Here is a 20,114-nt window from a genome sequence, read left to right as displayed (position 1 = left end):
TGAAAGGGCATCAATTTAAGAATATTTTCCCTGTAATTGGTACCAAATGAACTGGGCTTCAGTGTTTCATTTGTGATAAGACAGATATTCAAAATAAGTTCCCCAAACAATGAAACTGATTAAGGTTTATGCGATAGAAAGCAGTAGCATCATGTAAACAAGGTTGGCTTTGTGACTGCGATTAAATCAAATTTAATAACAATTGTTACAAAAGAAATAAATGAGGGTGAGGAAGTCAAACGCTGTTAACACAGTTATAAAAATCAATTTTATTCAAATGTTCACCAATACAAAAACAAATCGAGAGCATCTTCACAACTTCAAATCAGTTTTTTTTTCCCATTCTTAGCTCATTTTCCTATAGTGGTCATAACGTGTGTGCTTTTGCTGCTGCAGTGATGTCACCACCCAAATTATTCTAGAGACGCACTTCAAATGACAACTAGGTGTCTGAGGACAAGAACATGCCAACACGTTTATCAGGAATGTGATATGGAAAAATGAAGGAAACTCATAACTTGACAGAAATAAGTTGGAGTTGAATCCAAAACCCTGAATAAATAATCCTGTAAAACAAAAAAAAAAAAAATCACATCCTTGTTGTAGTTATGCATACTGTTAACATCTATCCACTTAACCAACCCACATTCAACTGCAAGCCAGATTTCACATCTTAAATACTTGAAAGAAAAGTTCATGAGACTGGTACACTGGCTGCTCGTTGCGATCCTGCAGACTGACTCTTCCCGTAAAAAGTATGTTGGCATGTATACAAAGAAAAATTATAGGACCAAGAGACCTTAACTGGCAACACAACAACGGTCCTCTGTGCCTGTCAGCAGCTTCTTCTAAGAATTATTTCATCATTGCCAAATAATGACACTGTATATACACAAAAGTACACCAATACAGTCAGCACCTGCAAACAGAGAGGGGAGGTGAAGGTAGCCTGAGTATGTTGAGGAAAAAAAGACAAGACCTGAAGTGTGCAAATGTGAGAATGAGCAGAATCTGCAGTTACAGTCTGTACTGGTATGAACAAGTCGCTTCGTTTCGGGTGACATAATTGCGCTACAGTATTATACACTATGTATGGAGCAGAAAAAAAAGTTGATCTTCATTCAGTGGTGTTTTTCCTTATTTCACCAGTCCAATCTTCTTAGCCTCTGTTTCATAAATGAGTAACCTCCACATCTTCACAATGAACACTTCAGCTTCTTCATCAAGAACCTGAGCAGGAGCAAAAAAAGAGAATTTAACAAGTGGTCTGCAACTTAGATGAGAGAAACATTTGAATCTGTAAAGTCATCAAGTCCACAAGGGTCCTCGAACAGAGTTGCAGAGAGACTACCTGGGCTGTAGGATCTGCTCAGAAGATTACTCATAAATCATAATATAAAATAAAGGAATAATGATGGCAAAGCGCAGTTTTCATAGTTAAAATGAACATAAAATAAAAGCATTCAACAATGTGAGTGATTACTCACCATAGCAACATCATCCAAGATACTCTGTGGCATACTGTGAGCCATCACCTGAGAAAAAGATAGAACCATTTTATTTTCGTCATTTCACTTTCCCTCCAAGTCAGATGCAGGGCTTAAAGCAATGAAAATGTCTGTGCCTGAAAAGCCCCAAAACGTTCCCACGCCTGAATTCCAGCATAGTGCCAGATAACATTAATCCATGAAAAGTAGTAAAAGCGCCATAGTAGTAAGGCAAAAAACGTCATAGTATATTAAGTCATAAAATGTCATAAAAACAACATAGTACAATATAGCATAAAATGTCATACTATAGTAAGGCACAAAAAGTCATAAAAATCTCATAGTATAGTAAGGCATAAAAAAGTCATAAAAATCTCATAGTACAGTAAGGCATAAAAAGTCATAAAAACGACATAGTACAATATGGCATAAAATGTCATACTATAGTAAGGCATCAAAAGTCATAAAAGCGTCATAGTATAATATGGCATAAAACGTCATGGTATAGTAAGGCGTAAAAAATCAAAAACGTCAGTATAATACGGCATAGTATAGTAAGGCATAAAAAGTCATAAAAATCTCATAGTATAGTAAGGCTTTAAACATAGTATAATAAGGCATAAAAAGTAATAAAAGGGCCATAGTATAATATGGCATAAAACGTCATACTATAGTAAGGCACAAAAAGTCATACAAATCTCATAGTATAGTAAGGCATAAAAAGGTCATAGTATAGTAAGGCATAAAAAGTCATAAAAACGTCATAGTATAACATGGCATAAAATGTCATAGTATAGTAAGTCATAAAAAGTCATAAAAACGTCATAGTATAACATGGCCTAAAAAGTCATAAAAAGGCCATAGTATAATATGGCATAAATGTCATAGTATAGTAAGGCATCAAAAGTCATATAAACATCATAGTATAGTAAGACTTAAAAAGTCATGAAAAGGCCATAGTATAAAAAGTCATAAAAACGTCATAAAAACATCATAGTATAGTAAGGCATCAAAAGTCATAAAAACGTCATAGTATAACATGGCATAAAATGTCATAGTATAGTAAGGCATAAAAAGTCATAAAAACGTCATAGTATAACATGGCATAAAAAGTCATAAAAAGGCCATAGTATAATATGGCATAAAATGTCATAGTATAGTAAGGCATAAGAAGTCATAAAAACATCATAGTATAGTAAGACTTAAAAAGTCATAAAAAGGGCATAGTATAAAAAGTCATAAAAATGTCATAGTATAGTAAGGCATAAAAAGTCATAAAAACGTCATAGTATAGTAAGGCATAAAAAGTCATAAAAAGGCCATAGTATAATATGGCATAAAATATCATAGTATAGTAAGGCATCAAAAGTCATATAAACATCATAGTATAGTAAGACTTAAAAAGTCATGAAAAGGCCATAGTACAGTAAGGCGCAAAAAGTCATAAAAAGGGCATAGTATAAAAAGTCATAAAAACGTCATAAAAACGTCATAGTATAGTAAGGCATCAAAAGTCATAAAAACGTCATAGTATAATATGGCATAAGATTTCATAGTATAGTAAGGCATCAAAAGTCATAAAAACATCAAAGGATAGTAAGACTTAAAAAGTCATAAAAAGGGCATAGTATAATATGGCATAAAATGTCATAGTATAGTAAGGCATAAAAAGTCATAAAAACGTCATAGTATAACATGGCATAAAAAGTCATAAAAAGGCCATAGTATAATATGGCATAAAATGTCATAGTATAGTAAGGCATAAAAAGGTCATAGTATAGTAAGACTTAAAAAGTCATAAAAAGGGCATAGTATAATATGGCATAAAACGTCATACTATAGCAAGGCATCAAAAGTCATAAAAACATCATAGTATAGTAAGACTTAAAAAGTCATAAAAAGGGCACAGTATAAAAAGTCATAAAAATGTCATAGTATAGTAAGGCATAAAAAGTCATAAAAACGTCATAGTATAGTAAGGCATAAAAAGTCATAAAAAGGCCATAGTATAATATGGCATAAAATATCATAGTATAGTTAGGCATCAAAAGTCATATAAACATCATAGTATAGTAAGACTTAAAAAGTCATAAAAAGGCCATAGTACAGTAAGGCGCAAAAAGTCATAAAAACGTCATAGTATAATATGGCATAAAATGTCATAGTATTGTAAGGCATAAAAAGTTATAAAAACGTCATAGTATAGTAAGGCATAAAAAGTCATAAAAACGTCATAGTATAGTAAGGCATAAAAAGTCATAAAAAGGCCATAGTATAATATGGCATAAAATGTCATAGTATAGTAAGGCATCAAAAGTCATATAAACATCATAGTATAGTAAGACTTAAAAAGTCATGAAAAGGCCATAGTATAAAAAGTCATAAAAACGTCATAAAAACATCATAGTATAGTAAGGCATCAAAAGTCATAAAAACGTCATAGTATAACATGGCATAAAATGTCATAGTATAGTAAGGCATAAAAAGTCATAAAAACGTCATAGTATAACATGGCATAAAAAGTCATAAAAAGGCCATAGTATAATATGGCATAAAATGTCATAGTATAGTAAGGCATAAGAAGTCATAAAAACATCATAGTATAGTAAGACTTAAAAAGTCATAAAAAGGGCATAGTATAAAAAGTCATAAAAATGTCATAGTATAGTAAGGCATAAAAAGTCATAAAAACGTCATAGTATAGTAAGGCATAAAAAGTCATAAAAAGGCCATAGTATAATATGGCATAAAATATCATAGTATAGTAAGGCATCAAAAGTCATATAAACATCATAGTATAGTAAGACTTAAAAAGTCATGAAAAGGCCATAGTACAGTAAGGCGCAAAAAGTCATAAAAAGGGCATAGTATAAAAAGTCATAAAAACGTCATAAAAACGTCATAGTATAGTAAGGCATCAAAAGTCATAAAAACGTCATAGTATAATATGGCATAAGATTTCATAGTATAGTAAGGCATCAAAAGTCATAAAAACATCAAAGGATAGTAAGACTTAAAAAGTCATAAAAAGGGCATAGTATAATATGGCATAAAATGTCATAGTATAGTAAGGCATAAAAAGTCATAAAAACGTCATAGTATAACATGGCATAAAAAGTCATAAAAAGGCCATAGTATAATATGGCATAAAATGTCATAGTATAGTAAGGCATAAAAAGGTCATAGTATAGTAAGACTTAAAAAGTCATAAAAAGGGCATAGTATAATATGGCATAAAACGTCATACTATAGCAAGGCATCAAAAGTCATAAAAACATCATAGTATAGTAAGACTTAAAAAGTCATAAAAAGGGCACAGTATAAAAAGTCATAAAAATGTCATAGTATAGTAAGGCATAAAAAGTCATAAAAACGTCATAGTATAGTAAGGCATAAAAAGTCATAAAAAGGCCATAGTATAATATGGCATAAAATATCATAGTATAGTTAGGCATCAAAAGTCATATAAACATCATAGTATAGTAAGACTTAAAAAGTCATAAAAAGGCCATAGTACAGTAAGGCGCAAAAAGTCATAAAAACGTCATAGTATAATATGGCATAAAATGTCATAGTATTGTAAGGCATAAAAAGTTATAAAAACGTCATAGTACAGTAAGGCATAAAAAGTCATAAAAACGTCATAGTATAATAAGGCACAAAAAGTCATAAAAATCTCATAGTATAGTAAGGCATAAAAAGTCATGGTGCAGTAAGGCATAAAAAGTCAAAAACGTCATAGTATAATATGGCATCAAAAGTCATAAAAATGTCACAGTATAATATGGCATAAAATGTCAGTATAGTAAGGCATCAAAAGTCATAAAAACATCATAGTATAGTAAGGCATAAAATGTCATAGTATACTAAGGCATAAAATGTCATAGTATAGTAAGACAAAAAGTCAAAAAACGCATAGTCAGGCATAAAAAGTCATAAAAACGTCATAGTACAGTAAGGCATAGAAAGTCATAGTTTAGTAAGACAAAAAGGCACAAAATGTCATAGTATAGTAAGGCATTAAAAGTCATAAAAATGTCATACTATAGTAAGGCACAAAAAGTCATAAAAATCTCATAGTATAGTAAGGCATAAAAAGTCATAAAAACGTCATAGTACAGTAAGGCATAGAAAGTCATAGTTTAGTAAGACAAAAAGGCACAAAATGGCATAGTATAGTAAGGCATCAAAAGTCATAAAAGCGTCATAGTATAATATGGCATAAAACGTCATTGTATAGTAAGGCATACAAAAATCAAAAACGTCAGTATAATATGGCATAGTATAGTAAGACTTAAAAAGTCACAGTATAGTAAGGCATAAAAAGTCATAAAAAGTCATAGTATAGTAAGGCATAAAAAGTCATAAAACCGTCATAGTATAGTAAGGCTTAAAACATCATAGTATAATACGGCATAAAATGTCATACTATAGTAAGGCATCAAAAGTCATAAAAGTGTCATAGTACAGTAAAGCCTAAAAAGTATTAAAAGGGCCATAGTATAATATGGCATAAAACGTCACACTATAGTAAGGCACAAAAAGTCATACAAATCTCATAGTATAGTAAGGCATAAAAAGGTCATAGTATAGTAAGGCATAAAAAGTCATAAAAACATCATAGTATAGTAAGGCATGAAAAGTAACAAAAGTGTCATAGTATAGTAAGGCATCAAAAGACATTAAACCGTCATACTATAGTAAGGCATCAAAAGTCATAAAAATGTCAGTATAATAAAGCACAAAAAGTCATAAAAATGTCATAGTATAGTAAGGCATAAAAAATCATGGTACAGTAAGGCATAAAAAGTCAAAAACGTCATAGTATAATATGGCATGAATAGTCATAAAAACGTCATAGTATAATATGGCATAAGATTTCATAGTATAGTAAGGCATCAAAAGTCATAAAAACATCAAAGGATAGTAAGACTTAAAAAGTCATAAAAAGGGCATAGTATAATATGGCATAAAATGTCATAGTATAGTAAGGCATAAAAAGTCATAAAAACGTCATAGTATAACAAGGCATAAAAAGTCATAAAAAGGCCATAGTATAATATGGCATAAAATGTCATAGTATAGTAAGGCATAAAAAGGTCATAGTATAGTAAGACTTAAAAAGTCATAAAAAGGGCATAGTATAATATGGCATAAAACGTCATACTATAGCAAGGCATCAAAAGTCATAAAAACATCATAGTATAGTAAGACTTAAAAAGTCATAAAAAGGGCATAGTATAAAAAGTCATAAAAATGTCATAGTATAGTAAGGCATAAAAAGTCATAAAAACGTCATAGTATAGTAAGGCATAAAAAGTCATAAAAAGGCCATAGTATAATATGGCATAAAATATCATAGTATAGTTAGGCATCAAAAGTCATATAAACATCATAGTATAGTAAGACTTAAAAAGTCATAAAAAGGCCATAGTACAGTAAGGCGCAAAAAGTCATAAAAACGTCATAGTATAATATGGCATAAAATGTCATAGTATTGTAAGGCATAAAAAGTTATAAAAACGTCATAGTACAGTAAGGCATAAAAAGTCATAAAAACGTCATAGTATAATAAGGCACAAAAAGTCATAAAAATCTCATAGTATAGTAAGGCATAAAAAGTCATGGTGCAGTAAGGCATAAAAAGTCAAAAACGTCATAGTATAATATGGCATCAAAAGTCATAAAAATGTCACAGTATAATATGGCATAAAATGTCAGTATAGTAAGGAATCAAAAGTCATAAAAACATCATAGTATAGTAAGGCATAAAATGTCATAGTATACTAAGGCATAAAATGTCATAGTATAGTAAGACAAAAAGTCAAAAAACGCATAGTCAGGCATAAAAAGTCATAAAAACGTCATAGTACAGTAAGGCATAGAAAGTCATAGTTTAGTAAGACAAAAAGGCACAAAATGTCATAGTATAGTAAGGCATTAAAAGTCATAAAAATGTCATACTATAGTAAGGCACAAAAAGTCATAAAAATCTCATAGTATAGTAAGGCATAAAAAGTCATAAAAACGTCATAGTACAGTAAGGCATAGAAAGTCATAGTTTAGTAAGACAAAAAGGCACAAAATGGCATAGTATAGTAAGGCATAAAAAGTCATAGTATAGTAAGGCATAAAAAGTCATAAAACATCATAGTATAGTAAGGCATCAAAAGTCATTAAACCGTCATAGTATAGTAAGGCTTAAAACATCATAGTATAATAGGGCATAAAATGTCATACTATAGTAAGGCATCAAAAGTCATAAAAGTGTCATAGTATAATATGGCATAAAACGTCATAGTATAGTAAGGCATAAAAAGTCATAAAAACGTCATAGTACAGTAAGGCATAGAAAGTCATAGTTTAGTAAGACAAAAAGGCACAAAATGGCATAGTATAGTAAGGCATCAAAAGTCATAAAAGCGTCATAGTATAATATGGCATAAAACGTCATTGTATAGTAAGGCATACAAAAATCAAAAACGTCAGTATAATATGGCATAGTATAGTAAGGCATAAAAAGTCACAGTATAGTAAGGCATAAAAAGTCATAAAAAGTCATAGTATAGTAAGGCATAAAAAGTCATAAAACATCATAGTATAGTAAGGCATCAAAAGTCATTAAACCGTCATAGTATAGTAAGGCTTAAAACATCATAGTATAATACGGCATAAAATGTCATACTATAGTAAGGCATCAAAAGTCATAAAAGTGTCATAGTACAGTAAAGCCTAAAAAGTATTAAAAGGGCCATAGTATAATATGGCATAAAACGTCACACTATAGTAAGGCACAAAAAGTCATACAAATCTCATAGTATAGTAAGGCATAAAAAGGTCATAGTATAGTAAGGCATAAAAAGTCATAAAACATCATAGTATAGTAAGGCATGAAAAGTAACAAAAGTGTCATAGTATAGTAAGGCCTCAAAAGACATTAAACCGTCATACTATAGTAAGGCATCAAAAGTCATAAAAATGTCAGTATAATAAAGCACAAAAAGTCATAAAAATGTCATAGTATAGTAAGGCATAAAAAATCATGGTACAGTAAGGCATAAAAAGTCAAAAACGTCATAGTATAATATGGCATGAATAGTCATAAAAATGTCATAGTATAATACTGCATAAAATGTCAGTATAGTAAGGAATCAAAAGTCATAAAAACATCATAGTATAGTAAGGCATAAAATGTCATAGTATACTAAGGCATCAAATGTCATAAAAATGTCATAGTATAGTAAGGCATTAAAAGTCATAAAAATGTCATAATATAGTAAGGCATAAAACATCATAGTATAGTACAGCATAAAATGTCATAGTATAGTAAGGCATGAAAAGTCAAACCGTCATAGTAGTGTACGGCATGAAAAGTCATAAAAACGTCATAGTGTAGTAAGTCACAAAAAGTCATCAAAAGGTCATAGTATAATACGGCATAAAACATCATAGTACAGTAAGGCATGATAAGTCATAAAAACGTCAGTATAGTAAGGCATGAAAAGTAATAAAAACGTCATAGTATAGAGAGAGAGAGGTCTCACCTCTGGATTAAGAATAGCAGAAATGTATCATTCTAGAGGAATGTCTTAATCAGATACGGAGCTGGTTAGATAAAACGTATGGGAGAACTTTTATGTTGCAATAACATTCAGGAAATCTATTTTCTTAATTTTACAAAATAATATTTTCCATAGACATGTAATTATCCATTTTCGAATCTAACATTGGCCCACACTGGATTTCCGGCACAGTGCTGGGGAACTTTAAGCCATGCAGATGTATAAACATCATGGTCAATACCTTGGAGCAGACAAAGTCCACTAATGTTGGCTCTTCCTCTCCGATGTACTCAATGATCTTTTTATTGATCCAGGGGCGAACTCGTCTTTCCATTAACGTCTGCAGAAGGAGGTAAAAGCACAAGTTGTTTTATAAATGGCAGTTAGATACACTTCCATTTCTGAATAACTGCTACTTTTTAATTCAGGCCAGCAAGAAAAATCGAGGAAAAACAAGAAGAGAGAAGTGAATATCTTTTTTTTTGTCTGAAGCTGCTCAGAGGTCACGAGCGCAAAGTTTGTATATATATTCAATGTGGTCTTTTATTAAAACACATCACCCATATCCTCCTCAAGGCCAATATTCTAAACCATAATATTCTTTAATTAACACGTCTGCTTAGAAAGAGATTAAAGAAAGATGAAATATATCACAATTCTCCTCTTTTCCTCACCGCATCAACCATAGACCAGTCCAGCGGGTAGGAGAACAGCTCAGGTTTTGCTGTAGGAATCTTTTCTATCAGGCTCTTGATGTGTTTGCGTTTCTCTTCGGCATTGGCTCCCTTTATGCTGGAGAGCCCGGCCCCGTCCACCCCAAGGCTCTTGTCGTCATCATAATCCAGCGGCACCAGTTTCCTCTTGCGGGGCTGTTCATCGGCCTCCTCGTCATCAAACTTGTCGAAGACGCTGTCCACGGGCAGCTTCTTCCTTTTACCTACGTTGGGTTGACTGGGGCTTCCAGTGGCACCTGGAGAGGACAAGGAGTTTTAAATATACAATTTTCATTTACAGATTGTAAAGTTAGTGGAATTTATGCAGTACTAATTACATGTGGCTTAGACTGCTGTGTGTAGTTAAATTACTTCACCCTCAAATACAGTTCCATCTCAAATCTGGTATCTGACATAATCTGGGACTGTCATAATTCAGTTTTCTCTGCATTTGTTTCCCTCCATCTTACCTATCTACATCTTCTTCCGTTAGTGATTCCTACATTATCCAGACTAAATTTCAATGTCCACTGAGAATGGGGCTCTTTGTGCTCCATACATAAAAGTGTAGAGAGCAATCATAACAAAGGCCGCTTTGTAAGTTTTTCCAGTCAAATGAAAGTTCGTGTGGAGAGAGCAGAACTGTGTTGTGTGGTGGGTGGTTGTTAAAATGACAAAAATCCATTTAAGTGGATGTATCACACAAGCCACTAACAACAGAAAGTGTGCATTGTGATCTATGGAGGCTACTATCAGTGCAGAAATTTGTACTGTATCTATGGATCTTCAGGACTGAGGATTGTTGAACATTGTAACAAAATCTAGAAAGAGGCAACTTCCTTTAACCCAGACCAATACAATTACATTTAAAATAAAATGACTGTGTATTTAGAGGAAAATCTGTCAATATCACAGTAGTTTAACTTCATATCTTCCTGAAGCAGTGGTGCTCTTGTTGTATACAAATTAACCACTGAAATTGGCTGCAATTGACAATTATTTTCATTCTTATTTCCTTGATTAAACAATTAATCCTTTTGTCTATAGAAGGTCATAAAAAAGTAGAAAATGCCTTCATCTTCAAATTGCTTGTTTTTCTACAAAAGTTGAAGACCCAAAGACATTATTTATAATGATATAAAACAGAGAAAAACAGCAAATCTTCACATTTAAGAAGTTAGAACAAGTGAATGTTTGGTAGATCAGAAAAGTGGGTTAACATTTAACTAATACTTAAAATTGTTGCATAAAATAGATAAATAAGTTTTAGTCCTCTGTAAACACTGAGACTCACCTAGTTTGAGGCTGAGGCCGATCTTTGGCCGGTGTTCCTCCTGAGGCAGGGCCTCTGGGGGCGAGTTCTCATGGGGGATGATGATGCCGCAAGGCGACTCGTCCCCAGGTGTGTTAGGGGACACATTGCCGCTGGCCGACGACACTGAGGGTGCTGCTGTAATGGGCCGCATCGTGGGCTTCAGGCACGGTTTTACATCAGGGTTATCTTCATCGTTCTCATAATCTTCCTCCTCACCCTCTTCCACCTCGTCATCTGAGTGGGCGGGCCGTGAGCGGGCCTCTGATCTGTCCTGTTCCCCTCGACGGTCCCGGTGGTCTCGTGAACCCCTGTGGCGCTCCCGTTCCTCCTCGGGCTCCGGCTCTTGGATGATGGGAGGTTGTCTCAGACGCTCCTCCTCTTCCTCCTCCATCTGGACCAATAAGAGGCAGATATACAGAAAATAAACACCCAATTGCTGTGTTTTCAAGAAAAGAAGGTCAGCAGACAATGAAAGCTGGACACCCCTGATGTGCAGAGGTGCAGAGAGATTCAGATGATACAGTGACCTTCACAAAGACAATACACAGCATGTTCATCACTGCAGATATACAGGCAAACACACACATTATCATTATTATAGACAAGCATACCCTGCGTAGCTCTGCGTCTGGGTCTGGGTGTCCCTCGTCTAGCAGCCTCTGTCTGATTTCCTCCAGCTCCTCCTTCTCTCTCTTCCTGTCACGCTCGTCCGCCTCCATCTCCTTCTCCCGGTCTCTGAGACGCTTCTGCAGTGCACTGCCCCTAGGGGTCACACCAAAAATAACAGGCTTCAGAACAATGGCCGTAGCTGCAGTATTGCATCTGCTAGAAAAAGTCAGATCTGGGTCACACAGCATCTGCTGCTGCGTCTTACTATGTTTTTACATGTGTAGGTGCCACATGGCTGAGATTTTTCACATAGAGCAATTGAATAAATATATGATGTTTAGCAACATATGTTCTGTGTATGTTTGTCTAAAATTAACAGCACTTCCGGCACTGTCAGTTCATTAAATTATGTAAAAAATCACAGATCTGTAAACTCAAGCTTTTTAAAGGCAAAATGTCAGATTCAAAGCCTCTTTACAGAGGGAGGAATGCATTTATTTTTCACTGGCTATCTACTTGGCCTAAGTAAAGACAGTACAGCAGCATGTTTGTTTCAGTTGCTCACCTGTAGTACTTTGGGTCATCTCTGTCATCATCATAGTCTTCAAGAAACTCTTTTAGCCTTTTGCCCTCTTTCACCTGAAGACACACAGGCTCATGCTTAGCTTTTTCAGGATAAATATAATCAAATTTCTTTGAATGACTATTGTATAAATGTATCTATGTGGATATATAACACCACATTAAAGTCTTCATGAAAACACAGTGGCATGCACATTTAATAGTGCTGTTTAATGGGGAAAAAAACTGAACAGGCCTTGAAACAATAAAATATATCCTTCAATGACAATCATTTCAAATTTAAACTAAGATCAAATAGGCTCCATTCAAATACAGATTAACAAATTTTGCTAGGTTTAGGGTAAAACTAAGTAATTTTCTGGATTGTTAAATGAAGATAATGTGTACACCAAGTGTTCAAATTTAAGTATGACACCTCTGTGAACATCACTGGTCATTCACCGTCCTCTCACCATTTCTCGTCGGCGCTCATCTTCCCTCTCGGCCTCCTTGGCGTAATCCCGAGCCTTTTTCCTCTCCCTGAGCTCCCAGTTTTTTAGACGCTGTAGTAAATACAGTGTCACATAAGCCATAGGCAAAAATACAAACATATCCCATAACGTCAAGCAAAGAGAGTTATACATGAGACGTTTTTCTTTTTTTTTCCTTATTTAAATTGGACATCTTTATCCCCACACTTTCTGGGGTTCCCATTTCCATTCTTGAACCCAATAATTGTTATCTTTTGTATTTAGGATGTAGGAGCTATGATCCCGCCACCGAGTGTCTTTCTCAAAGACACATTTCTTGTGATAAAATTGAACCTGTGACCGTGCAGTCATGCAGCAGTCTCCAACCCTTCGGGTCACCATTCTGCCTTCCCCTACCTCCTGATAGGCTGCTTCTTTGTCTCTGAGTTTCCTCTCCAGCTTCCTGCGTTCATACGCCTCCTCTTCATCCTCTTGGTCTCGCTTCTTTTCTCTGTCTCGGTCTCGACTCATCTCCCTGTAAAAACAAGGATAGAAGTAAATTAGCACTGAATCTGATCTGGAACAATAGACAATACCTGGCAAGTATAAGTCTTAAGAAAAAGAACCATCAGGGAAATGTCAATCAAGCACGGTCTGTATAGGCTCACGCGGTCCTGAGACAAGGTATAGTAAGTGAAAACACTGATGTGGGTGTGTATGGCCGTTAATCACCAGGGAAAAGCTTTTATCCAACATACCAAGTAAAGCAAACTTAGGTTGTTGGTGAGTTTAATATCTCATACATTTTTACACTTGCAAACAGATAATCCATCACAGTCAACATTTACACAGCTCTACTGTGTTTGTATTTGAGACCTTTGACATGAAGGGTTTTCTCTCTACCTGGATCGGCTGCGGTCAGTGCTCCTGTCCCGGCTTCTGTCCCTCTCCCAGTCTCTGTCTCGCTCTCGTTCTCTGGTCCTGCGGTCCCGGTCTTTGTCTCTGTCTCTCTCCCGTTCTCGCTCCCTTTCCCTCTCCCGCTCCCTCTCTCGTTCCTTCTCCCTCTCGCGGTCCCGTCGCTCTCTTTCCCGCTCTCGCTCTTTTTCCCGCTCCCTCCTTTCCCGTTCAAACTCCAGCCGCTCCTTCTCCCTCTTGTCCTTCTCCTCTTCCAGTTTCTGCAGAGCAAAACACAGACAGGTTCAGTCGATGCCACATGTGGTCCAGTGAGTCAATTTGCTACTGTGCACAGATCAAGTGGTTTCCAGATTTTGAAGATAGACTAGGAAATTTCATATGGTAGCATGCCCTATACTAGTCAGTGCAAGGCTTTTAAGAGAGGCTGGAATCCTATAACTCAAACTGGGGAAAACCTGGAAGGATCAAAAGGCTCTCTCTCGCAGAGAGACAGCTTTTATCTAAAGCAATACAATCAAGTGTTTTGCTGCAAACTTGCATTATAAACTACAGATTAACAAGAGTGTAACTGGAAACCACTTTAATGGTCAAAAAGATCTGTGGAACATGTTCAACTTGAGGCATTCATAACGAGAAAAAGGCGCTGCAAAAGACAATGCTTTTTCTCTCCTTAAGAGTCCTCCTCTCAGAACAAGGAAAACAAAAACAGAAAACAGGCGTCAGTCTTTTGTTGAACTAGGTGTTTGTGACTTACAGGTGTTGAACTATGGACTCAGCCCTTCGCTGCCCCTACAAGCCTTTTAAGTTAGGCCTGGGAGGAAAGCAGGTCACACGGTATACAAGGGAAAAACGTTATGGGATTCTGTCTTGCTTAGGCATCATCATAATCATCATCATCAACAACAATAGCCTTTACTTCAATATCATTCAGTAAAGTGCTAAAATCAAGAAATGAACATAATGAACATCAGTTACATTTCTGCACAGATAAATGAAATTGTAGAAGCGGTCTTACCCCTGCAGAAGTCTTCAGCAGCTCTTCATGACTCATTACTCAGACTCACACACACGCACCACAACTTTGCCTTGATAGGCATTACACACAAGGCTTTGAGTGGATTTGGTAACATTTAAAGTTAAAAATGGCATCTGATACAGAACAAGAGTCCTGAACGGAATGAAATAAAACACTTCATTCAATGTCTTGCTTTTCTATTGCAAGTGCAACATCAGAATTAACTCAGTTTAATGTAAATTTTATGTACCCTGAAGTTTAACAGTCATCTGAAACCACAGGAAGTCAGCTGGTCTTCAGGAAGAAACACAGACATGACTAAAAGCCTTGGGTGTAATGTAACTCAACAGAAGGAAAGATGGGAGATGTTAGAAATAAATTTAAAACTTATATACCTCAGGTTAGGTGTTATTATTTATTACTTCTATGCCTTGACTTTAGTACAAATCTATTTGACTGATTTAATGGCAGGTGTAAAATTCAGCATCTGTTTTGGTTTATTTCACTTACCTCTGCACAGTGTCTACCTGGGCTCCTTAAATAAATACTTGTCCGACTGCACTGTTGTGAGCAAATAATGATTCTAACATAATTTTTCTATTAGATCTAGCCGTTTATCAGTGTAGATTTTACTCACTGTTTGTAGTAGTGTTTATTTTTTACAGCAGCTCTTTTAATAGAATTATTATTATAATAGCAATTCTTAAAAGCAAGGGCAATCAATTGGAAAAATGAAAAAGTAGTGATATAACACTTCTAAATACTTTTCTGGCAATCTTCTCTTTCCCGTTTTGGGCTGAAACTTAAACCTGGATTTGGGACCTGGTTTCTGCAATTTCCATATTTTTTCAAGTACAATGATCTGTTTACTAGAGAATACAGTTCTGTCCTGTTTATTTACGTATTAATGTGTGCATAAACTTACTGAACTATCTTACTAAAAAGAAAAATGTGGCAGTGTCAGATAGTGATGTAGAGCAAGAGATTGAAGAGAAAAATCACACAACACATACAGAGAGCACGTACCTTGTCAGTCTTCAGATCAGCATGCTGCTGTGGACAGGGCGCCCCCCCACACTAGCATAATAAAGGCTACAGCCAAAGTCACTGCAGTGGTTATTGACAATAGTCCTTGTGCTTCAACATGAACACCATTAAGACAGACCATAATTCATAGAGGACTCGCACAGGTTCGCTGACTTTCCAGATTTTGGGGTAACAGACAATGCTGTCATGAATTCAGGATCAAAAGCAGGTAAGTACCTTTATAGTGTCAAATTGTTAAGCCCACACACCCAGGCCAACACACACTTAAGCGCAGTGCAGTTGCCCCTATGCAAGTCCTCAAGAGGGGGACGCCCAGTATTTGTATATAGTAAATGAAGGCTGATACTTACATCCTATCCTCGCAACTTTTTCCAAAGCTCTGAGATTCATCTTGCTTTAGTCACCATATGATCACTATCATAATGGTGGGGTTTAATGAATAGATTAGCTTTTAAGTAACTTTACATCGTCTCCATGCATTTTTGTGTGATGAATGAAGAATGGATCTATAATGGTCAATAGATAGTCAATCTAGATAGTTTCACTACGGTGGTCACAGGTGTCAAATCACGCCTTTGAAAGGTGACAAAAAAACTTTCTGTCTGCCTACTTGTGGTGTTTGAATACTGAACATGAAACATTTCATATAATATGGGGCAAATTAAGGTGTTTGGTGGTGTAAATTTTAAGGACTGCCAATTTGTAGCACAGTATGCATGTTACTGAGATCAATAAAAGCTTGGTAAATGTGTCAACTAAATGTTGCAAGCTCTAGGAGTGAACTATGTGAGCAGCTGCTGTCCAAAACCTGTAATGTCAACTACAATATCAAAGGAGCCACTTTACCTTGTGAGTGTCACGAAATTTACTGATCTCTCTGGAAATCAGGTCTCTCTTGTCCTCCTCCATATCAATTGTGTTAATGTCATCCTATGGGAAAAGGAAGGAGAAGTCAGTTCTCAGGTTGAAATAACGATGCTCAGTTTCAGGTTCTAAGAGAATAGTGGTACAAGTTGAAAGAGGGTTCATAAGGTTAGTATACCTCTTCTTTTTTCTCCTTTTTTCTCTTTCGACGCTGGGAGTCCTCATCCTGTGAAGGTGCGTTGAGTTCGGCAGCATATTCCCTCATCAACCCATCGATAGCACCTTTAATTATCTGATCCTTCTTCTTGGTCTCCTCGTCTAGAACCTCTTCCTCATCGTCCCCTCCATCTTCAGCCTTTTTATTCTGCCAGTACAAAAAACAATTATTTTTACTATCTAATTTAGTCACTGAAATAGGTAAAAGATACATGTACATTTGAATCACTTAACAAATGTATCAGAATGAGGTGTGGCCAGGGATTAAGACATCTGGAACGAGGCCAGGTGCATGATTGACTCCTGAGGCAATGAATACAGGTATAGTGATTAAACTCGCAACCAGTAATTTGCAAAAACAGATTCATACCCCATTCACAGTCTTCTTCTTAGCCTTCCACTCGTCTAGCTGAGCTTTTGTCTTAGCATCCACCTTCACTAGGAGATTTTTGTCTCCAATCTGCAGGTCATGAAGCAGCCGCAGGGCTCGTAACGTAGACTCTGGCTCCTTGTACTCACAAAACCCAAAAGCTGCAACAGATATTGAGGCAGGTTAAAATATGGTCATCTATGGTTTTATAGGGTAATCAATTCAGATTAATTTATTTTGTCATTACTGATGATTAGTTTAAAATGAAAATGTGTTGTATTTTACAGCTAATAATCAAAGTTAGTCATGAATTATATGAATATTTTCTGACCTATAGATGCTTGATGTGTGTATTATGTATTACCTTGAAGCTTGCCAGAGGCTCCTTGAACCCTCTTCCAGCTCAGAACAATTCCGCATTTCTACAACATAAATACAAAGGGAAAAGGAGTTCACAACTCAAGTAGAAGTGGATCTTTTAAAAGTGCCATAGCATAGTTTTCAGTAACAACAGGCTGCCTACACAATTTGATAAATAAATTCCACAACTTTGAATATATATGGCATCAGTGTACGCAAATAAGATATTTGTAATTGATTGAAAGATCTGTAATATAACCGCATCTGTTAAAACCTAACCATGGAAGTTGCAGATTTGAATGCTTAAAAAGAGGATAGCAGGATCAAATCAGTGTCATTTCAAAGAAATATTGGATGCACTTTTCATGCCCAGAATACTATGCTTTATGAATTACAAAACTATTCCATAGGACATATGCAATATTTGTGAATCCCTATCTGCCCCTTACCGCCAGAAGCTGTCTGATCAGCATATCTGAAGCTTTCTCTGATATATTCCCCACAAAGACGGTGGTGGTGGGGCCACTGTTCTCATCGTTGTCTTTGACTCGCATGGCAACAGCTTCCTTCCTAGGAACTGCAGGCTTACTGACCACCATCACTGCAGGTGTGGGGGTCATGATGCCCATGTGAACTGGGATCATTGGAGTTCCTGCAACCACCAAGGGGAGAGCACATCAACTAGAGACAAAGCTGTCTGAAGTCAAATACTTTGCTGGAAGTTAAAATAATATAGATATAAGCCAACTACTTTCAGTCACTGCTGGTTACTTAAGAATCTGTTATACCAACTATTATACCTTACACAATAACAATAACCTTACAAAAAATACTATTTTCATCACTAAAGTAAAAAAAGTGAATAAAGAATATCATACACATTTAAGGAGGAACAGGTAGGTGCTTACCTGAGGGGAAGCCAGCATACTGAGGGGGAATCCCAGGAGGGGGCAATAGCGGCCGGTTTAAATGAGGGGGGAAGGACATTCTCTGTGTGAATCGCACCGACCTGAAGGAAAAGTGGAAGCCATCAGCAGTCTATTAATGCCCAATATGCTAAAAATCACACTTCGGTTGAGTCCCCCAAGCAGTGTAACGTCCATATTAGAAATACGGTCCAAACTCATGCAAGTATTTGCTTATTTCGTTAAAAGGACACTGAGAAAAACACTGGTCAAACTAGCTTGGGCTAACGTTACAAACCGAGTATCGAATTGAGCCTTATATTATCCAGCTGTTCGTTTAGCGGGGTAACGCTCACTAACTTAATATCAAGCCGCATTGTTGATATGTTACTATTTTATTTTATCGCAGTGCGTTCAGTTGTAGCTAAATATCTCATCCTCAAATCAAGTTACTAAAAAAACTAGCAGCTTAGTTAGCTAAAGCTAGCATTAAGCACGCTACCGTACCGGGCACAGCCAAATCAGGCTAAGTTAACATTAGCTAACAGGCAAAACTTACTTTTGCGGAATAAATGAGTTCGGAATACATGTGAAAATATCCATGTATACATACCCCGAATCAGGTGGCGTATAAAAAGATGAAAACAGCTATCTAAAGGTTTTCAATAATGAAAATCTTTGTAACGTTCCGAATGTTGGGTTAGCACGCTGGCTAGTCACGGGCCTTCAAAAACATTGACGCAAGCGCTTTACGTACCAGATCACAAGCGCGCTTGTTTTGTCTGTCGGAACGTGGCCGCTGGACGGAGCTGAAAAATGTGGAAGGGCGTCTACTGGTACTAACTGGTACTACTCATATATTATTTGAAATAATAATAATAACCGCATTGGGTCATTAATATGCTGCTAAATAATTGTTCCTCCAAAATTTACAAAAATGTCAAGCTTGAGGTTTTACTTCATTAGGAGCGGGTCGAGGCGTCAGAAACAGCTAATAAATAACAAACAAGTAAAAGAAAAAAATCTACCAAGAGTGCCAGCTGATTTCTCAGTTCCACTTATTGCCTGCTGATTAATTTATGATTGTTTAATTCATTTATATTGAGCTATCAGCTGAGTGCATATGTCTTTTTGGAGTTACTCGTGGATCTCCTAGTTTAATAATTGTATCCTCATGTCAAGGGCAGCAACATTATGGATTATTCTGACGATTATTTTGTCATTAATTGATTTTTTGTTTTGTCTATAAAAAATTAAGATAAGAATTAAAAAAAAAAAAAAAAAACCTACAATAGTTAATTCCAACAAACCATGGAAGCATTTTCAAATGTCTTATTTTGTACAACCAACAATCCAAAACCCAAATATTCAGGTGACTGCCCGCAAATATGAGACGCTAGATCGGTGAATCCAAAAAAATGACTGAAATGATGCCATTTAATTTCCTGGCCATTCCCAGCACTATCTAACTTGTCTTGATTTGTGGGAAAGTTAACTAACAAAAAACTTTGCCATCTTTTCGGGATAATGTTTGACACAATCACAAAAAAAGTCAGTGTTTGTCAGTAACATCTTTTACCTTTAAAATGTGGATTTTACCAGTTGTAATACCCCTGCTTGGCGCTATAATCCTAAAATATCTTTAAGACATTTTTACTTTGATGTAGGAATAATCTCACCGTCAGTCCATATAGTATTATTTTGC

The 20,114-nt window shown here is 35.7% G+C and overlaps 1 protein-coding gene across 1 annotated transcript; it reads right to left on the bottom strand.

The window, feature by feature from the left end:
* Window positions 1–249: 249 nt before the first annotated feature.
* rbm25b (RNA binding motif protein 25b) lies at window positions 250–19,181 on the bottom strand. Its single transcript, XM_056363155.1, has 17 exons — window positions 19,023–19,181; window positions 18,413–18,513; window positions 17,954–18,156; window positions 17,509–17,566; window positions 17,145–17,305; window positions 16,737–16,922; window positions 16,541–16,624; window positions 13,621–13,892; window positions 13,135–13,252; window positions 12,721–12,810; window positions 12,252–12,325; window positions 11,689–11,839; window positions 11,057–11,468; window positions 9,724–10,019; window positions 9,291–9,389; window positions 1,488–1,535; window positions 250–1,230 (listed from the first exon to the last, which is right to left on the bottom strand). The coding sequence occupies exons 2-17, from the start codon at window positions 18,489–18,491 to the stop codon at window positions 1,138–1,140; spliced, it is 2,424 nt and encodes an 807-aa protein (XP_056219130.1). The 5' UTR covers window positions 18,492–18,513; window positions 19,023–19,181; the 3' UTR covers window positions 250–1,137.
* Window positions 19,182–20,114: the final 933 nt, after the last annotated feature.

This window comes from Seriola aureovittata, chromosome 19 (genome assembly GCF_021018895.1).
Source record: "Seriola aureovittata isolate HTS-2021-v1 ecotype China chromosome 19, ASM2101889v1, whole genome shotgun sequence".
Taxonomy (NCBI): domain Eukaryota; kingdom Metazoa; phylum Chordata; class Actinopteri; order Carangiformes; family Carangidae; genus Seriola; species Seriola aureovittata.
This window is presented reverse-complemented; position numbering and strand designations above follow the sequence as displayed.